General features: G+C 39.4%; 1 protein-coding gene across 4 annotated transcripts in view; it reads left to right on the forward strand.

The window, feature by feature from the left end:
- The window catches only part of EVC (EvC ciliary complex subunit 1), a 49,156-nt gene that overhangs the window by 20,937 nt on the left and 8,172 nt on the right, over positions 1-20,047 (forward strand). For all 4 annotated transcript variants that reach the window (XM_053940360.1, XM_053940361.1, XM_053940362.1 and 1 more), the window contains exons 11-14: positions 1,145-1,243; positions 9,344-9,556; positions 16,837-16,946; positions 17,546-17,756. In XM_053940360.1, coding sequence (XP_053796335.1) covers positions 1,145-1,243; positions 9,344-9,556; positions 16,837-16,946; positions 17,546-17,756 — 633 coding nt within the window. The remainder of the gene's footprint in view (positions 1-1,144; positions 1,244-9,343; positions 9,557-16,836; positions 16,947-17,545; positions 17,757-20,047) is intronic.

Consider the following 20,047-nt stretch of genomic DNA (forward strand, 5'->3'; position numbering starts at 1 on the left):
TTTTAATTGGTTGCCAATTATGATGGTGGATTTTGCAATAAACTTCATTCACATCAGATTGCTCTGAACACAAGTAGGGTGGTAACAACTGAGTTGCTGCAGGTCTGATTTTTTTATAAGACAGAATGAGATATATAGTAAAGATTAGAGTTCCTGTATCATTCTTTCTCCTTCATCTATGTTTCTGTTGGAAAATGAGGATTTTAATTTTGTCTTTTACTGGCAGAGAATACAGGAATGATCAATGAAGAACACAAACCATAAAGTGTCAGTTACATTAATCCAGTCTGGCTCTGCCTACCCACAGTGGAAATACAAGTTACAGCAGTTAATTTGTCAAATTCTGTCATAAAATATGACTCCATGACATGTGTGAACTTTCAAGTCTACCTCTACAAGAATGCTGAAGAGTTTATGGGCACTTTGGTCCTCTTTAGATGTGCTCTATTGACATACCTAATGAAGAAAGCCATATTTACCATGGGAGTGATAGGGAGCACTTGGCAGATTAAATCAAAATATGGAATATTTATGTATAATGCTACTCATTAATCTGTAGATTGAGGTAGTCTTTGTCTGTGAAATAAAATCTTCCATGAGCCTGCCAACACATCCACAGTCACAGTCCTTACTTGAAGAAAAAAAATCGCATCCCTCTTAAAACTGTGACCAAGGACCAAGTCAGGACCACATCATAGATCAGCCTTTTAGGAACTACCATGGGACATGGTGACCAACCCCAGTGCAAAAGCAAAAGCCCTGTACACTGTGATACAGCTGTAACTCAGGTGTCTCAGGATGGTGTCAGATGGCTGTTCTGCACCTCATAGTAATGGCTATGACGTAGTGGTATTCATACACTGGAAAGCAGGTTTCAAATCAGTTCATTTCACATGTTTCGTAGTAGTATTTACAAATTATTTAACCCTATATTGCTGAGGCTAAGGAATTTTATATTCAAGACTGGATAAGCTCAAATTAAGGTGGTAAGGCAACTTCCATTTCCCTCTGAGTCATGGATCCAGGCAGACAATTACTGTTGTAGTGATACATGGGAAGATCATCAAGGAAGAAAACGGAAGGATCACAAGAAACTCTTAAGATCTTTTCAGCTATTTAAATACACCTACTGTGTTTCTTTTAGGCTTACCATGCACTGATGGAGAAACACCGGCAAGCACAGTGGGATCTGGAAGAGGAGGATGACTGTGAGAGCACAGAGGCTGTTGCCAATCTCTACAAGGTGCACTTCCAGTGATAAATGTCATTTGCTAAATTAATTTTGAAGATTGCCTGACTCTACTACAGTGTCAGGCCTTGGGGAAGATTGGGGAATTGCAGGAAGGATCAGCTCCAGGAATTACAGCTCCAGAAAGCTAGGCTGACAAAGCAGAAGATGGAGGCAGGACAGTCTTCCATATTAGCTTGCCTTTTCCATTATCTTCCCAAAACACTGTGTTTCCTAACCTCATATTAGTCAGAAAATGCCTACATGAGCTGCCAAAACATGCTGCCCAGGTGGCTGACAAGGTTGCAGTAATGTTGAGAGCATACAATGTCTGTTATTACTACCAGGAGAGAGATTTCATTTATGTGGCATAGTTATCTCTTCTGCACTGTTACAGGATGATACTATTGTAAGTGAACTTCACTACTTTTCATTCATTTCTCACAGAGAAATTTTTTTAATTCTAGTTAGTTCCCTGAAATAGGTTTAGATCTTTGTTGTAAGATTACTTACACTTCTTTTTTGTTATTGATTTGGAAAATTCTAGGTGCTTCATGCTTTTACATCATCTTTAATTATTTTCTGTTTATGCAGAAAAAATATGATAACATGATCTGTCTGGTGAAGCCCAAAACCATAGTCAGTAGTGACCTTTAATTAGGCTGGAACTAATCACTTTCAGCTCAACAGGATCCTTGTCATGATTAATTATGACCAGATCAGAATATTGTGGAAACTTGTGGTCCCTATCACATACGGCTAATATACCCATACAATCTTAATTAGTAGTAGTCCACATGAACTTTCTCAGATTCATTTGATAAAAAAATAAAGCCATTGAATCAGAGTAGGTTAAATTTACAAAGCTATGTAATATAAGCAAAATCAACATGTTTGCTGATATTACTGTGCTCAGTTCATCATCCTTCTCCATCCCCTTCCTCAAGTCACGTGAAGTCTGGAGACTAAACAATTTTTTTTTTTTGTTTTATCTTACACAGTTTCTCCTCATTTGTGAAATTATATTGCTTTCTTTTATTGTGTACTATACTTTGTGTACTATACTAAGACAGGACTGAAAATCCTATTTCTTTCAATACTAAGCTAAGTTTTCTTTCCCACTAAAGAAAAATTGGTTTGGGTAAATTAAGTTTTTCTAGAATTGCCAGGAGGACTGCACAAACTTGAGCTCTGCCAGTTCACTCAGCTCTAGGCCTTTTATTCCATATTACAGCTGGTCTCCTATGACTAGACCCAAACACTGCCAGACATGAAAAACTGCATGTACTGTGATCCAACTGGCATCTGTTAAATGAAGGTCCACAAATCTTTATTTCCACTTCTTTCTTTTTTCTGCAATAAAACATTTTTACTGTGATATTTAATATAATGAACAACTACACTTTCTCCCCTTAACCCCAAATACAGATCCTATGAACTGTTTTAAGAGAGGAGGCTGCTTTTGAATATACCTTATAAGCTATAAAATGAGCATAGCCCCACTGAAAGTAGGGCTGTTCTCACTTCTACAGCTGAGGACAGTGCAGTGGTTACACATTTTCCATAACCATGGGCAAAAAAGCAAAAGTAGACTTGCTGTTAAAGGAAGGAGGTGCATCTCACAAACAAAATGCCTTTGCTTTGTCTCTCTGCTCCACCACACATCCAGAGCAGAAGTGTACCAGCACAAGTCTTTCCGTGGGCAGCAGGACTTTGCCTCTTTACTTACTTGCTCCAGTTTTGTCATAGGAAGAAGCTGCTACTTCTATTGGGAAAGGCAAGGTAACAGTGAGAAGATGACAGAGATTTGAGATCCTCCACAGTGCAGTTGTGTGACTGCAGCTCAAATAAACTTAGTCAAGCAGGCATTAACAAGCTGGGTACCAGCAAGCCTCACCTGGCAGCAGTCAGCTCTGTGATACACACCTACGTCCCCTCTGGGTCTGGACTGTAGTCCTTTGTAGAGCCAGCTAGTTTGGGCATTTGTGTAAACACTGCAGAGCTTGATTTGCCTTTCCAGAAGATCTGCGCTCCCTGAAGCTTAACTGACATTGCCTTGCAAATGGAGAAGCTGAAACATGATCTCAATGAAAAAGGTGATATTAAAATATAAGAAAGAGGTCACCATGTGACTGAACAGGGAACCAGTGAGTATTCTCAGGACAGAAGAAAAGGTGTTACTAACCTGTAAGTGCCACTCCCTTGTGGAAGATCCTTAGCTTGTTCTCACAGTGCTCTTCTAAGCTCTTATCAAATGCCTTTTCCATTTTTTCATTTTTCGCCTTTTAAACAAATCAAGACAGATTTATATAACCCTCTAGCACTAGGGAAGTCTGTACTGCTACAGTACATGGAAGAATTATCCAAATTGGTGAATAAATATGTAAAAATTCAATGATCTGGAAGCTGACTGTGTTTGCATAGAATAATTGAGTAGTTTTGTTTTGTGTACGCATGAATAAATCAATTAAAATGATTTAACCAAGGTCGATGGAATCTGTTGATGCCTGAAGTGAATGAATGAGTTCTATTTGGAGGACAGTGTAGGATTTTTCAGCCACACTAGTGGATTAAAATAGTGTGCGTCTAGACACAGGCTCCATAACTAATTTTTTAAATGTGTGTTGAAGAATGAGGGCGAATGATTTTGATTATCACAGTATATCATAACTGAAGGAAAAATTGTGCAAAGATAATTGAATGGCTTAGCCTAATATTTTCATGAACAGGGTCTGAAGAGTTACCCTGTATACAAGGGATTCTGTGCTGGTTTTACCATAATTTCCTATTACATGGCAGCAATAACACTATCCATCCCACTCCTTGCCCCAATATATCCAGTTTTGTTCCTCTTGCACAGATTAATGGCTGTCTCAAGTTTAACATATCAGTCATATCATATCAGACTATCAGACACATCAGACTATCATATCATAGTCACCAACCTTTAATATTTTCCCTGCTTTTTCTTTTGTTGTTGTTGTTGTTGTTGTTGTGTAAACTACCCATGTATTTCAGTAGGGAAAGGAGAAGTGAAGAGGTAGGGGGATAACACTATTACTAAGAAAACAGACATGCAGATTGCACAAAGGAAATCAATTAGCAGCTACGAGTTACATAGTATGTGGTAAGATAGGTCTTTTTCTTCTGCCTTTATTTCAGAACCATAAAAACACAATTTATTGTCATTTATAATTCCCCTTTGCTGATAGCCATTCACCAGAATGTTATTCATTTGGCTTGACATGGGAATAAAATGCACAAAAATTTAGACTAAAAGCTATTAAGTGATCAGTACTATCAATGGGCAAGGCAGTAGACATTTTATGAATGGGTAGACAGAAATGTAAGTTTGAGGAAAACTATTTGATTTTTTCCTTTGTTAATAAAAGGGAGAAAAATATTTTTGAAAAGATAAGAAGTACAGATTCTCAAACACTTACTCTTTCATTACTTTCCTTATGTAATTTTGTTAACATGAGCTATGGTTAGGGATGCTGGACTGCATTTTTGGGTACCAAGAGATGGCTTCTTTTTAAGAGAAATCAGTTTGTCTCAAGAGGAAATCTCTATCAAGAGACCTCCACCTCAAAGGCTCGCTTTTGAAATTTTTGCCTTGTGACTTAACCCAACAATACAGCATCATCTGATAGATTAAATCTGTGAACTCATAACATGGGAGCCCCCTCTAATTCTGGGTTTGGGCACTATTAGATTTATTTTGGTTGCTTCAGTCAAAGCTGATACAGATGTCTGACACAGATAGCCTTCATTCTGAAGTCTTCCCCTTGCCTTACTGCATAAGAAAATGCATTTTACCACTATACAGATTCACAATTCATGAAGGACATAACCTTATCCACAACGGCATATTTCTAAAAAAGGAGTACCAACAGCCCCCTGAATAAATCAAAGACCAGTGAGGGGGCAAGACAGAAATTTCAACAGACCTCCATTTTAAATGTGTGGAAATCAAGCAGTTTTTTATTAACCTGTACTAAGGATGACTTCAATGTCACTGTGCTTTATTGATGTTAGGATGCTTAAAAGCAGGTAGAGTTTTCATTTTCCAATTGACTTTCCAGAATTCTTCACATGGGAGAGAGAAGTACATGCAATCAGCTTTTCCCTGTTTCAAGTAGTGTATCTTCTGAGTGTATGTGAAGTATCTTCTAGTGGCCAGTGGTGTGTGTGCCCAGTGTCCCAGAATTTTGGATGTATTTATGGGATGTATGATCTGAGTATTGAATCTCTATCCTTTGTAAGATACAATATGGTTTGGGAGATGAATCTCTTACCTCCTAACCAAGTATCCTAGCCACTGAGCTTATGGAGGCACATGCAACAGTGTTCTACAGCTTTGATCAGATACTTAATCCCTTCAATAAAATGTTCCATCACAAGTTAACAAATAGTTGTACAGTTGCTTCTTGGAGATAATACATACTTTTCAGTGGCTGGCATGTAAAATAAACTACAACCAGCCTTCCTAAATACATTTTCCTGCTTCACAATCTCACTATTCACTGATCTATATGTAGGAACCTTTTAATATTTTAGGTTTAAGGGAGAGAATTAATATTGTTCTTTGAGTGAAATCTGATAAGCTATGTATTTTCCCTGGTTTTTGACAAAATTATATATTTACTGCCGTGTTTAAAATTCAAATGCACTCAGCATTTTAATCTAAGCCCATTTTATTTCCATATATACCCCATGGCATTTCTTTATGCTTGATATATTTCTCTGGGGAATTTTTGAAAAGCTTTGAGGTTGACTGCCAGGTACTACAAACAGATTCATTCGATACTGCAATCAGCTATTCTATTAATAGAATCAATTGGAATAAATTTCATTAAGTCAAAATTCTAAAAACAAGAGATGGCATATCAGGAAACTTGTAAAAAAATATTTGTAGAGCCTCTAGTCCAAAAATAAGATCCTGAAAGCAGTACTGATTTTTCTATTCTTTCCTGTGGAAAATAACTTTTATAATACATAGGGTGCTATCCCTGCTCACAGACAGACTTCATTGCAGTTTGAAATCAAGTACATTCCTTAGGGTACAAATAGTTTTGAACTATTTTTTTTAGCTTGAGTTGCTGGGTGGAGTTCAATCACATCTGCAATATTTCCTAAATGTAGACTTAGTATTTCCCCTCCCAAATTTTTAAAGGCCATTCCACCGCATTTTTCAAGTGCTGCATTAAACAGCATGGCCGCTGTGTTGTCCCTGTGGTGTGGCCTCTGGGTACAGCATGCTGTCCTCTTAGGTCTGGCATGCAAGGGCTGCCTGGGCTCTGATGTCTGTGTGATTGTCACATTAATGATGTGATATAGATAAGTAATTTTGTGGGAACAGGATCTAATCACATTTTTCTTCAGTGGCTGTCCCCACTGTGGTAGTGCCAAAGGTAAGCATACAGTATAATTTGAAGGTGCAGGGGGTACAGGCAGAACAAAATATCATTGACAACAAGGAACAAAATACCATATTTTTGTTCTGTGTGAAATACTTCATAGCAAATAATAACACAGAGCTGTGAGCATGCCAGGGAAATGCTATCAGTTCCACAGCAAAATGTGTTCAAAAGGGATTTAGCTGCCATTGTTAAAGAATAGAATTCCTTAACACCCTGCCTGAGATCTTTTGATCTACTGCAGTAGAAATGCCACAGACTCCTTTAGACTCCTTCTGAACTATTTCAGATCCAATAGAAATTCTTATTGAATCACTGAATACCCAGTAAAGGCAGGAGAATTAATATGTCCTGAAGGGCTGGTAAAGCTCAGAGGAGAGATGGTTTGCAGAGATAGAGCCATTATTCTTTAAATGTTGTATGGGATATGTTGATTGGAAGTGCAGTATCTTTGAGTTTATGTTAAATCTGAGAAGTTGGAGTTGTGGATTTTAAAATAACAGCAGAAGAGAGAATTCAAGCAAACCATTTGGCATAGCTTTTGCCAAGTTAAGCCAGGCCAACAACTACACAGATTATTAGGATGGTATAAATCATGCCTCTTGTTGTAACAGGAACTTGTAACTATAATAATTAAGGAATAGAGGCAAGAATCCTTCAGCGCAGGATGCATCTGTGTAGCAAATGTTCTTCTAGTGATACTGTCATGTCTAGATTGTGAGCAAGCACCAGAAATGGGAAAAGTATTATCAGAAGTTAAGAGTAACATTGGGTCTTTGACTACTAACTCTCATACTTACGCCCAGTATTCATTTTCAAAAAGCCATAGTCCAGTTTGCAAGAATTCAGAATGCTTTGAGATTAAAGAAAGCCAGTGGGAGCTGGGTTCTGGAAATCCTGCCTTCCTTAAACAGGTAAGAGAGTGGAGAGAACTGAGACAGCTCATCTCAAAGGTGTAGTGAACATGTTTTGTAGTGTTGTACCTCAGTTTTATCCATAAGAAGAGGTTACTGCAGGGAACTGTTAAACTATTTATTGTTTGTGAAACAGCTAATTATTATGGTGATTAGCATCCTAGAAGGATCATAGGAGGAAAATAATAATTTAGTACTCAGTGCACAGCTTGTATATTTTACAGTAAATGAGAAATATTAAAATATTTTTCAGAAATCAATCAGTTTAAAGGGTATTCATAAACCTAAACATGGAGCAGATAAAGGTGCTGTGGAAACATTATATGAACCCCAAATGTATCATTATAGGGGCACAGAACTATATTTCATAGTCAACCTAAGTTCTGATCTTCATTTCTGAGTTCTTGTCCTTGCACTTTATTATTATTATTTTTTAGTATTTTGTATTTTATAATTCAATATCTAGCAGTTGAAATGGGCTCTTACACAATAGTACATTATAGCAGTGTATGCCCTCCCCCAAATAAATCCACTAGAACTTCTTTTGTCTATGAAGTGCAGACAAGCATATTTGATGTCTAGATAAATATCCCTGTGTTTCTGTTGAGAGGTTCTAGATTTTGATCATCTAAGAAATTGTAATTAAACTTGTATTTAAAAGAAGGCACCATCTAGAAGACCTGACTTGTTCTTTTAACAGGAATCCTTAAGAGACTTTTAAAAATATTATCAGTATTTTAAAGAAAAGAAAGATATATATGTGTTTTCAAGAGGGTTAACACTGGTTTGCAATGAAAGCAAGCCCAGCAAGGCAGTAAAGCTTCTTGGACTGGTAGGATCATGCAGAGCTTACACAAAAATAGCTCATCTTCCTGCAGGAATACTGCAGTGTCCATGTGACTTTCCAGAGTGGTTTTGTTCCCTTTTCATCTGGGAAAGCTACCTGTCCCCACTCCTGTCCAGAAATTATCTCAAATGGCACCCAGTTTGCCAGCACAGCTCCTATCACCACTGTGTATTTGACAGCGAAACTAGAACTGAGTTTTTAGCTTGGATGCCATCTGACTAAATCACCCCCAACGCTTCTTGTGAGTGAAACAGTCACAGCAATTAAAGACTCTTCATATAGAAGAGTCCTCATATAGGACTAGTTTCATTAGAACCACCAGAAGATGTTTGTTTTCCTAGGCTTGAAATTATTCTGCATCAGGATGAATTTGAATAATTCTGTTCTTCAGGCATTGAAGAGTGTCATATTTTGAAGTACCAACTACTGACATGACTAATGCCACTTTTGTCTAGCTAAAAGCCGTACCATGCCTTTCAACTCTTCCCTCTTTCTTCATTCATTTCATATCAGCACCTGAGAAGATGTGCCTATGAGGTGTTGTGCTACACCAGATTGTTTCCGCAGCAACTTTCAATATAGGTGTTTTTATAACACATCACTGTAGCCAGTAAAACCAGATACTCTTTTCTACTGCAGTCACATGTGAGCAACAGTTAGGGCACAGGGTCTCATTCTCTTGCCACTTTTGCACTTTAAATGCCCTGTACAGCTTGAACCAAAACATTTTGTTATTCCATCTACAAAACCTGGTCTTTTTAACTCAAGCCTTATTGGCATTGGATTTTAGCTCTAGGATTTGGACACCAGCCCAGTGTATTCACAAGGTTCCCTCACTGGCATCAGTCATGGAACATGCAGGGGAGCATCTCCAAAGGGCTGGGGGTTCCTTTTGTCACCTGTTTCTCTCTGTCCCTCTCTGTGCCTCTCTCAGGAGCTGTACTCTAAGGCTTCCCATGCTTTAGCAGAGTTGGTGACGGAGCTGTTTCTTCAGACCCTGCCTGTGGTGACCAGCCTCTCTGTAAGAGAATGTGAGCTTCTGAAAGAAGAATGGCAGGAGAATTTGGTCCCTCAGCTGGAGAAATGGGAGAATCACCGCCAGAGACGCTGGAAGCTTTTCCAGGAACAGCTACTGCAAGAAAAAGAAGTAAGATCCATGTTATGCTTTGAGATCTCACTGTCTTAAAAATGGGATACAGAAAAAAATTATCAAGGTACTTACTTGTGGGGAGTGTTTAGTGTATAAATATACAAGCTGGTCCAGACACATCTCTAGGCTGAGGAGGAGCAGTTTTATCTGCCACATGGAGTGAATATGTATGCTGTGCATGCAGGCTTGCATAGAGGAGTCAGAGAGTAATTACTGAACATCTGTCCACAGTGTTTGACAGCTTTGTCAGCACATAAACACTTTCTGGCAAGGCTGCTCTCTGATGTCCTCAACTCTTGGCATCTACAGAAAAATTTCAAAAAAACCTTCACCAGGTCTGTTTGGAGAGGGTAATATAAATACAGTTTACAGGCAGGGAAGCCTTGTAATGATAAATATTTCTTACTAATTTTTATGTATTAATACTGTAATAACTGGAAACATATGATATGTACTTTTATAAACTTTACTCTGCAAAGGTGGAAAAACACACATCCAGCTTTCCTGCTCTGTGTGTGCCCACCACAGGGGGCATTGACACCAGAGGAGAAAACGAGTAAATTCTGAGACAGGTGTCTTTAGCATCAGACTGGGGCTCAAATATGCCTTCACTTTATTTATGAAGTGCTGTGTCTCTGTTAACACTGCTTCTAACACAGCTTAGTTAAAGAAAGACCTTCTCTATTCAAAGGTGTGTCCTTTCCTAAATGTTAAGTGTGTGCTGCAAGGTATAGAGTAATTGGAGCTTCTTAAAAAAAAGGTTGGCAGATTTCTTTAACACTGACAGAATCATACTTTCCCTTGCCCTCATTCTCCAAAGTGCCTAGACAATGCAGTACATTGTTAATGAGGTACTGAGCAAGTCCCTAATTATTGCAAACTGCGTTAAGGTGTTCAACTTTTTCACCCACTCGCATTTAGGATTCTGCTGTAAAACCCTGATTCAGGAAACTGTGGGCTCCCTACTAAATCTGGTAGAGTTGTTTCCTAACCAGTGGGTTTAGAACACCCTTGCAAATACAAAAGTAAAATTTGTCATTGAAAATGTTGAGACATTTCCTTTTATTCTTCTGTATTTTCCTTAATCTGGAGTTATGCAACATGTACCTCCCTGATCTTTTTACATTTCCATTATTGTAACTGACCTGTTCTGAAAAACAATTCTCTTTTTCTGTTTTGGTGTCACAAGGCTATTTAGCAAACTAAACTAAACCGTGCTTGTTACAACCACTGATGCCAGTGGGTCTGCTTATGTGCTTAGTTACATTTGTATTTTCCAGGACTGTTGGGTGGCATTTAGTGTTTGATTTTGGCATACCTGTACTTTCAGTGATTAATGAAACAATGTCTGACCTCATTTTTTTTTTTTTTTTTATTATTTTGCCACTTTTTATCAAGGATTGGATTAGAATGCCTGACTTGTCAGTTTTAAACCTTGCTCTTCATTTTCACATTCATCAAGAGTGCACAAATTGCCTGTCTTTGTATGTGCATGGCCTGAGCAGCCTGGTCTGGTAGGTGAGCTACGAGCACATCTTGTAGCACACAGAGCCCTAAGCAATGTGGTGGTAAAAAAGGTAAAAAAACACAGAGAAGCAGGAGGTTCTGGTGTGCAGCTTGTGAATAATGCCATGTCAGAGTGCTCATTAGGGCACCTCTGCTGTGGCCCTTCCACTGTCCCATTGAACCTCAGCCGTTGTTCAGGCTGGAGAGGATGCATTTAACAAGTAAGAGACTCACCGCAGAGCGGGGACATCTCAAGTCTGACGTTTTGGCCCAAAAATGCTGTTTGTACATTCCTCTGTTGCTATCACTGGGCACACTGTTGAGTGGAGAAACCATACCCTAGGAATTTTTCTCAAAGGATTTAAAGGATTAGTTCATCTCCAGCACTCAACTGCTAGATAGTAGGTCTTTGGGCAGCACTGTGTGATGGATTCATTGTATGTGAATTCAGGTGTTCTGGTCATGCCTAGCATAGGTTATTTAAATTAGAAAATTGACTTTCCATCACTTTGTGTACCTTAGCATGCATATTGTAAAGCAGATGACTTCCTAGCTGGAAAAAAAAAAAATAAAGGGTTTGCTGACATCATTAACAGTAACTACTGAGATATAGAACTATAGAGGAATTAACTTAGCAGTGACAGAGCTCTCCCATTGGTCTCTGAGTCACCAGCACTGCAGCTGGGCTTTATTCAATACAAAAATTTCCTGAGTGGCAGACAGAGGTGTCCTAAGGACAAGTGATTCTGCAGGATAAATTCCAAGAAGATATAAGAGTTTCTCTTAGTGAGAAAATCATCTTATCATTCCTCAAGACAATATTCTGTGCAGGAGCCTAAGTACCTTTTTTAACTTAATGCTTGTGGCTTTTTGGAAAGGATTTGAACTGGAAAAAAAATCTGCTTTATCTCCAAAGGGAGCATGCAGGGAGATAGCTATTCCACCAGATCTAGGCTGGTAAATTTTCATGAGTCTGAAAAATATAATGCATTATATTATGTTCAAATGCAATGTGCATTTCTTGTCCCTTTCCTACTATAAAACAGCAGCATGAACATTTAAGCAATAATCTGACACTTGCATCCTACAAAAAGGAACACTTGCTTCCCACCTTAAGAAGAAGAGATATTGGACACTTGTGCCAGATGATTATGTCATTTGGGAGATCCCATAAACGTTAGAGTTCTGGGTTTGACAAAAGATTCATAAATCAACATTGATTTATGTCAGTTGACAGGCCTTTTAAATTGTCAGGCATTTTGAAGCAGCAAATATGTCTTTCATTTGCCTCTTGATAAATGTGCTATGCTAGGAGTTACACAGACACCTTCTTTACAGGCTTGGGAAGTCTTAATGCTAGAAAATTTTTCACCAGGGCATTTATGTGTGCTTTTCAAAGTGGCTCTAAAAGACATTTTTCCCTTTCACTTGAACCACCGTTTTTAAGATGATCTTTCCTAGCATTTATACATGTCTGGAACATGATGTCCTTTGGGTGAAAAGAAACACTTTTACAACTGAAAAGAAAAAAATCAGTTTCATATATAACTTTGCCTTGTAGGCTTGAGGATATGAGTGAGGCAAATGGGAATAAATGACTAATGAAAATAAATCTTGAGCATTTTCCCACATAGTCCTTAATTCATGATTTCTGCACCAAGCTGAGACTCACTTGGCAGTCAGTGTGCATCACACCCCATCTACAGGCCGAGACAGAGAAATCACTTTCCTTTCATTCCCTGAATAATCTGTACTAAAGATGTCAAAACAGAAAGGAGAGGCATATTCCTCACCTTTATTGCCAGAGAGTAATACTTAAGTTCAGCAGTGCTTCGGAAGATCTTGTAATGCACTTGAGACCGAGAAGCAAAATATTTGGAAGCCTACAGAATAAAAATGGGATGAGATTTCCATCCATTCCCACATCATTGCTTGTCACCCAGAAAGTTGAACTGGCACCTGCTTACCAGTTTTGACATGGTGGGCATTTTATCACTTTCGCTGGTTAATTTTTTCATAGCAATTGGAATACCACTTCAAGAAGCCAGACATTCCTTAGAGCTTTACTCCCTCGTTTACCATACTTTCATCACTAGTTTTACTGGTTGAATGCAGGGATCAGAGAGCCTGAGCTCCGTTCCAGCCCCTAAGTTTGTGCAGCAGCATGAGTTTGTCCCCTCCATACAACCTGTCTTTGAGCAAAGTAAGGCTGTTCCCAAGAACAGGAAGCTTGGAGACGTGCCTGGTGAGTATTGGTGCAAGCACAAAGCCTGACCTTGACACCTGGCCTGAAGAAGTAGTTGTTTCTGTTTTGCTGGTTTTCAACCACATGCCAGCAGCCTCAACATCCCCAGGGAATCCTTACTGTCACATTCCTGCTTCTCTGTGTGAGGTCTTCATGTATTTTGGAGGTGGAAAATACCCAGCTCTGCTAGCCCATCCCAGTGAGCTGTCTAGGTGTTGTTTCCAATTAAACATACAGTATCCTGTTTATTCCAGCAGATCCTTTCTATCTTAATCATCTTCCTAATGGCCTTTTTGAGACGAAACACTGGTTTAGTATTTGGTCTAATTCTCAATCTTCCTTATTTATCCTCTCATCATAAATGTGTAATGATTCCTCCTTCTTCCCTCTTGTTCTCTTACTACTTACATGACTGAGATACTTTTAGTTTTCAGTTTAATAATTGTGTGCTGGAGGAATTTCTGCTGTATTCTCAGTTTCCCCTTGGCATCAGGGAGGTCATTTTATAAATTCTGCATATGGACTACCTCAATGCACTCTTAATGGAAAAGGTGACTCATTCTTTATAAGGAGGTCCTCACTACTATAGAACTAGGCTGTTTCTTCATAAACAGAAGAAAAGAACTACAAGAAGCACTGTCATTGTTATCACTGACAGTGATAGGATATACTTTTGGATTGGATATACTAATAGCAAATGAAGTGCTATATTTTGGGTTCTTGGCTGCAATATTATATCATTTACCATTCCAATTGCAATTCAGGTATCATCTCCTGTGTTCTGTCTCTTGGTGATATATACCCTCATGCTGTTTGACTTGCCCTTCAAGAGCAACTTCTCAGTAAATAACCAGGTCTCCAAAAATGATGGAAACCCACAGCTGAACCACACCTAGTCTCTCATTGAAAATAAAGTTACTTCTGGAAAGTAAAAAGTTGCTTTCAGACATTCTTTGAGCTGCTGAAAGAGACATTAAAGTACACAATGTGATGGATCTACAAGGCGTGTGCAGAGAGGTGTGAAAACCTAGGAGCTAAATCCACAGAGCTGCTAAAGGGAAATGCTGATAACAATTATTACTTCAAGCAAGTCTTTGCCATCTGTCATGATGATACCTGAAGACCTGATAGACCTTAATTTAATGCTTGCAGCATGAAGTCACAGAAGGCACTGTGCTCAGCTGTGCTCTGTGATTATCAGACTCACCTAGATTCAGATCAGTTGAGATCTGGCTACACAGGTACATCTGAGGCTCTTGCCGAGAGCAGCCTAGTGGGTCTCCAGTGCCATGCAGTCTTTTGGGCTGTGCTTCTCATGCTCAGCTGCACTCTTCCCATCTGTCACTTGTTGACTGCCTGCCTGCCCGTCCTTGTCAGGCATCCTGCTCAGGAACATGTGTTTTGGTAAGGTTTTCTACATGAAGAGAGGTCAGTTAGATGTGTCACTGTGTATTCCACAGAGAAGGCACTAGCCATGAAAGAAATACATTTTTATTTTGAAGCCAAAATGAAGTTTCTGATGTTCTCTGCACTTCCAAAGGGAGTTCATTCTGTGCTCACAGAGAAAGCCTCTCTCCTGCACAGTTCACTGCTTCCCAATGAAAGAACACATATCCAGCAGAGAGGCCCAGTACCACTCCTAATTTCTAACACTAACAATTGTGCAATTATACATTTGTGCTGCCTTTAGCACCAGATGGTAACTAAACTGCAAATGAGCCACTCCCCTTCCCCTGCCTGTTCAGGTAAGGGAGTGGCAAAAGCAGAGACTATGGATTGAGATAACAATTTACTGAAAGCACAAAGCCAGGGAGTAAGAAATGCACAATAACAACAGCAATATTAATAGCAAAGGTGTACAAGAAGAGAAGGTGCTTTTCCCAGCAAAAAGGACCTCACCACTGGGAAAAATCAAATAGATGGTGGATGCTCCCTGTAGGTCATGTCCACTTGGTTCCCCAAAGAGGATATGGAGACCATTCCCACTCACTGCCCACATGGCCATAAGGAACAAAGGCAGGATGGCAAGGGAACTTCCATGGCTAACATTTCCCACCCCCCCCCCCCCACCCATCCTGAAACAATGGAAGCCAGTGACAAATAAATCCCATGAGTCAGGCTGTGCTGCTGCTCTGCTGGGCTCAGTTCTGCACAGGTGTCTGTGCTGCTGTTTCTCCTGCCCCACTGTGCTGGTCCTGCAGGTCACTGCGACTTTTCCAACCATTCTGCCACCTCCTTCAGCTCAGCTCAGCTGGCCTAGGCTCAGCTCAGCTGCTGTCAGTGGGGGTCCCCTCAAGTGGAATGGGGTTCGATCCCACCGGTCCTTCCCCCGTGGCTGCCTCTGTCGCTTCAGCCCTGCTGTTGGTGAGCGTTGTTGCCGCTGTCCTTTCAGCACCAAGTCCTGCAGCTGCGTTCCGGAGACAGCGGGAGCGGGAGCAGGGGTGCGGTGGGGCTGGATCTGCAGCGGCTGATGCTGACACCTTCCTGCTGGAGAGGGAGAGGCAAAATGGTGCCCACTTCTGAGGAGTGTGCTCATTTTCATCCCAAAACCACTCCCACATGTATGATGTGAGTGGTATAGAATAACAACTTGGATGTGCCCACACTGCACTAAGCTTCACCCCCTCCTGCAACCAGGACACATCTAATCCTTTGCTGGACATACTGATCTAGTGAAACCTACCTGTCTGCCATAACTGAAAATTTAGTCCTCGTGTTCTGAATGACGCTGAAACACAAAGTGAAACTGTCAGACACCCTAGGTATTATATTTAATTTAGGGCTTCAGATACATCTGCAGGTAACCTGCTTTTATTCATGTCAGTAGCCTAAAATATACTCTTCATCTTACAGTAAGAGTTGAAGCCTTGCAAATATTTCATCTTATGACTTAGTATTCCTTAAATACTGGCAATGTACTAAACGAAATCTTAAGTCCATATCTCCAAAAGTTACAGTCTGATGGCAAATCCATCAAAATTCATTTAAAGATTAAATTCTTTGATCTAAATATCACTGTGAAGGAGCTGTAAACTTGCAGTCCATATACTTACCTAATCACATCATCTCCATTTCCAACTATTAGCACTGTTTACTGTGACAGAAATGTGATGGAAGATGGTACCTTTATTTTGTTTAGTGAAAATCAAAACTACATTCTCTACTAGTAAAAAGAAAAAAAACAAATACAAAATCTACTGCAACCTGCTGATAGGAGTCAGTGCAGTATTTTGTGCCATATTGTTATTTTTTTCTTGTTCCTCTGTTGCTGAAACCAAAAAATCTGTAGGAGACACAGTTGATAGCTGATCCAAACCAGTGCAACGCTTTTCTTTTCAGTGAGTTTTGTTTAAGATTTTGATAATTGAAAAAAATATTCATAAGTAGAGTAATTTTAATTCAGCATGAATTTGTTTTTGAAAGCAAGGGATGTTTTTTTTCTAGCAGAATAAACTATTGTTTCTTTATGCAGTGACTGGTTGAAATCAGAGTAGCTTATATTTGTAATTCTTTTCCCTGCTTTTAGCTCTGGATAACAGAATATGCTCTGTCTGCTGTGATGCAAAAGCACCTGTCTGAAAAACAAGAGAAGATAATTCAAGGTGTCGTGAGCAGGCTAGGATGCCTCAGTGATGAGTAAGCACAGTTTCATCCATGAGCGGTGGGGTAAAATTTCACTGTTGCATGCCCAGATAAAAATTTGTGTACATTACATTGTGGAAAGCAGTGTTGAGGGATTATTAGCACCTTCAGACAGGGAGGCAATTGGTCTAGTTTTTTGTCAGGGTATGAAAAGCAAATTTAAAAAAATAGACATATCGTGACTCTTGGAAATTAGAAAAAATAGTCTTATGTGATTTGCCACTGGTGTGCTTTGTGAGTATCTGTTGTGTTTGTGAGTGGTCTCTAGTCTTGAACCAGCCTCTCTCTGCACTCCCTATGTCACAGTGGAGTTGCATTTTCTGCAAGATAAAGTGTTCGTTCCAGCAACATGTAGATGGTTATTTAGCTATTTTACTTCTTGGTTTCATTTTAATCTAACTTCAGTGTGACAGAACTAGAAGTGTAACACAGCAGTCCTCATTCTTTACACCTGAGCAGCTTTCCAAGGCAGGCTTTGTACAAAAACGTTGCACAGAGTGAAGAATAACTCTTGTCACCTGTAAGCAATGACTTTGCTGAACACAGGTGTGCAAGCAGCTTCACTGATGGATTTTTAATGGTCCTTTTTACAGGTCTGTTAGCTATATATTGCAAAAGCACCGACTTCTGCTGTGTTCAGTGCTCAGAAGGTTAACCTTCCGAAGAGCTGGAATGGCAGCCCTGGCACGCATGCGACTGTCCAGAAAGAAGAGCTCGCTCCAGGAGCTGAGAGAGCAACACACCCTGCAGAAGGGATCCTCTCTGTGCCACGATGAGGACCAGTGGCAGTTACAGAAGGCAGTGGTAGGTACAGTGTCCAGGTGGGTTGTCTCCAGAGGTCTCATAAGCTGTGATATTTGGCATTAGAAGTACTCATGGCTGATCTAAACACCCCCCCCCCAAAAAAAAAATAAATTCCAGCTCCAAGGAAAAAGAAAAACGTTCTCTGTCAAAAATGTGCACATTGCTGGCATAGGAGGTCCCTGAGCATACCTGTTGTAGTTTGAGCAGACATTTTAAAATCCCTTATACTTTACTGAGTGTCCTAGCAAGCTTATTTAGCAATTTCTTTATATGAAAATGCTAATGCAAGAAGGCAAGGATGCCAACATATATAAAGGACTTCTGCAAAGCTACTGCTTCAGGGTAAGAGAACCTCCTCCTACTAACCTCGATCTCTCCTACCTGCTGGAGATCGTAATATGCACTTGAGGAGTTCTTACTGGAGCATTAGGAGAAATTCTTACTCCTACCACACCAATCAAGTTCTTCTATGCTGTCATAATTTTTCATTCTTTTTTCTCTCTCTCTGTCCATAAGAAGATCAGCGTCAGTTCCCAATCCTCCCAAATTATCTGGCTACTGTAGGTCAAGAAGACAAAAGAAAGTTTAAAGGATTTTTACACATGATGTTCCCATAGGGCGCTTTCACACCTGTTTGTGACTGGTTTTTAGTGTTGATCTAGTAAGTGTGTTGTTGGTTATTTAATTACCTATATTGGGTATTTATGTAGAGGAACACCACATTTCATATTTCAACTTCAGACAACCCTCCCAGCAGGTGTCAGTTGTAGCTCTGCCCAACCCACTGCTGCTGCACATATGGCTTGAACCCGTCAAACACTTTGCAGCTCTGTGCTCCATGCTGTTGCTGTGTAATTAGCTGAGAGGTAAAATTCTGTACCCCTCTAATTTTGATTTGTATCATACAAACCCTCAGTCTCCACATGGAAGAGGAATAAGGAAAATCTGTGTCCTGCTGTTTTCATATTTGAAAAATATAAATTGAAGCAGTTTCTTTTAAGTTTGAAAATCTGAAAAACTCATTAACCTTCAGAAGAAATAAAATATAAAATAATAAAATACAAATGCCTATCACTGCATTCCTCTTGCTTTCCATTACTCCCTCTCACGTAGCTCACATGGAGATATTAATTGATACAATCACTGCCTTCCCTAATGAAAATGAAATGTCCTCAGGTATTGTTGTTCCTATGGCCTCTCTCCATTACAGCCTCTTTCAAAGTTCATCTAAAACCCATCTCAGAAGGAAGTGCCTAAAATTACACATGTAAGATTCTTGCTGTTGAAAAAGTAGGGCATAGGTGTGGAATTGGGAAAAGTCAAGAGAGAAAAAACATGTTACAAACAACCTCCAGAACTAAAACCAATCTATAAGGAGTTCAGGAAGAGGTTAATTTACAGACATTCAACCAGATTTTTAGATATATTGTGTTGTTTTACCCAAACTTAATTTTTGCTTGGGCCAGTTTTATACTGGTGGACAATGTCACATCTAGCTATTGATTATATAGAATGTAAAATGACTAATGAATCCTAGCTTGGACATAATCACATGACATTGGGTCTCTAAAATAAATGAGAAACGGTTGAATGACATTCCAACTTTCTCAAAAACCTCAAGAACATAAGTCTTAGCTATAAATATAACATGTCAGAACAACCCAGCATTAATAAGAATATTTCTACAGATGAATGTTCCGTTTCTACTTGCATTTCTTATTTCCAAGAAGGCATCAAATAGGTACTATCAGATCTTCCAGAATATTTTAATGTTATTTAGCCTTAACTGAGTGTATAAATATAAGAAAAACATCAGCAACAGAATAGAAGGCCCTCTATGGCAGACTACTACACTTAAGGATGACAGAACAGACCATTCTGGTAATCAGATACTACTGTTCACTAAACAGAGCTTAGATGAAAAGTGTGCACTTTTCATGCACAAAAATGGAGGCAAGGATGGTCCAAAGACCTCAAAGGACTTGAACTCTTTAGCCTAAAAAATATGTCTTCTGGAATATCATAGGTTTTAAAACTGGCATCAAATATGTGAATAGAGAACCATTTTTCACATTTCTAATGAAAGAAGAGAGCACCTAGCAATGTTACCAGATGGCAGGTTCAAAATTAAGAAATACATGGAGAGGCTTTAGAACTCACCACCAGAGGATGTTGTGCAAATGGTTTTCAAGTGTTATTACACACCTTCGTGACTTGTCCCAAGGGCCATTGGTACTCTCAAGGGTATTGGTACTCCCAAATACGAGCAAACCAAGTTTTTCTCAGGTAGA

This window comes from Vidua chalybeata, chromosome 4 (assembly GCF_026979565.1).
Source record: "Vidua chalybeata isolate OUT-0048 chromosome 4, bVidCha1 merged haplotype, whole genome shotgun sequence".
Classification (NCBI taxonomy): Eukaryota; Metazoa; Chordata; class Aves; order Passeriformes; family Viduidae; genus Vidua; species Vidua chalybeata.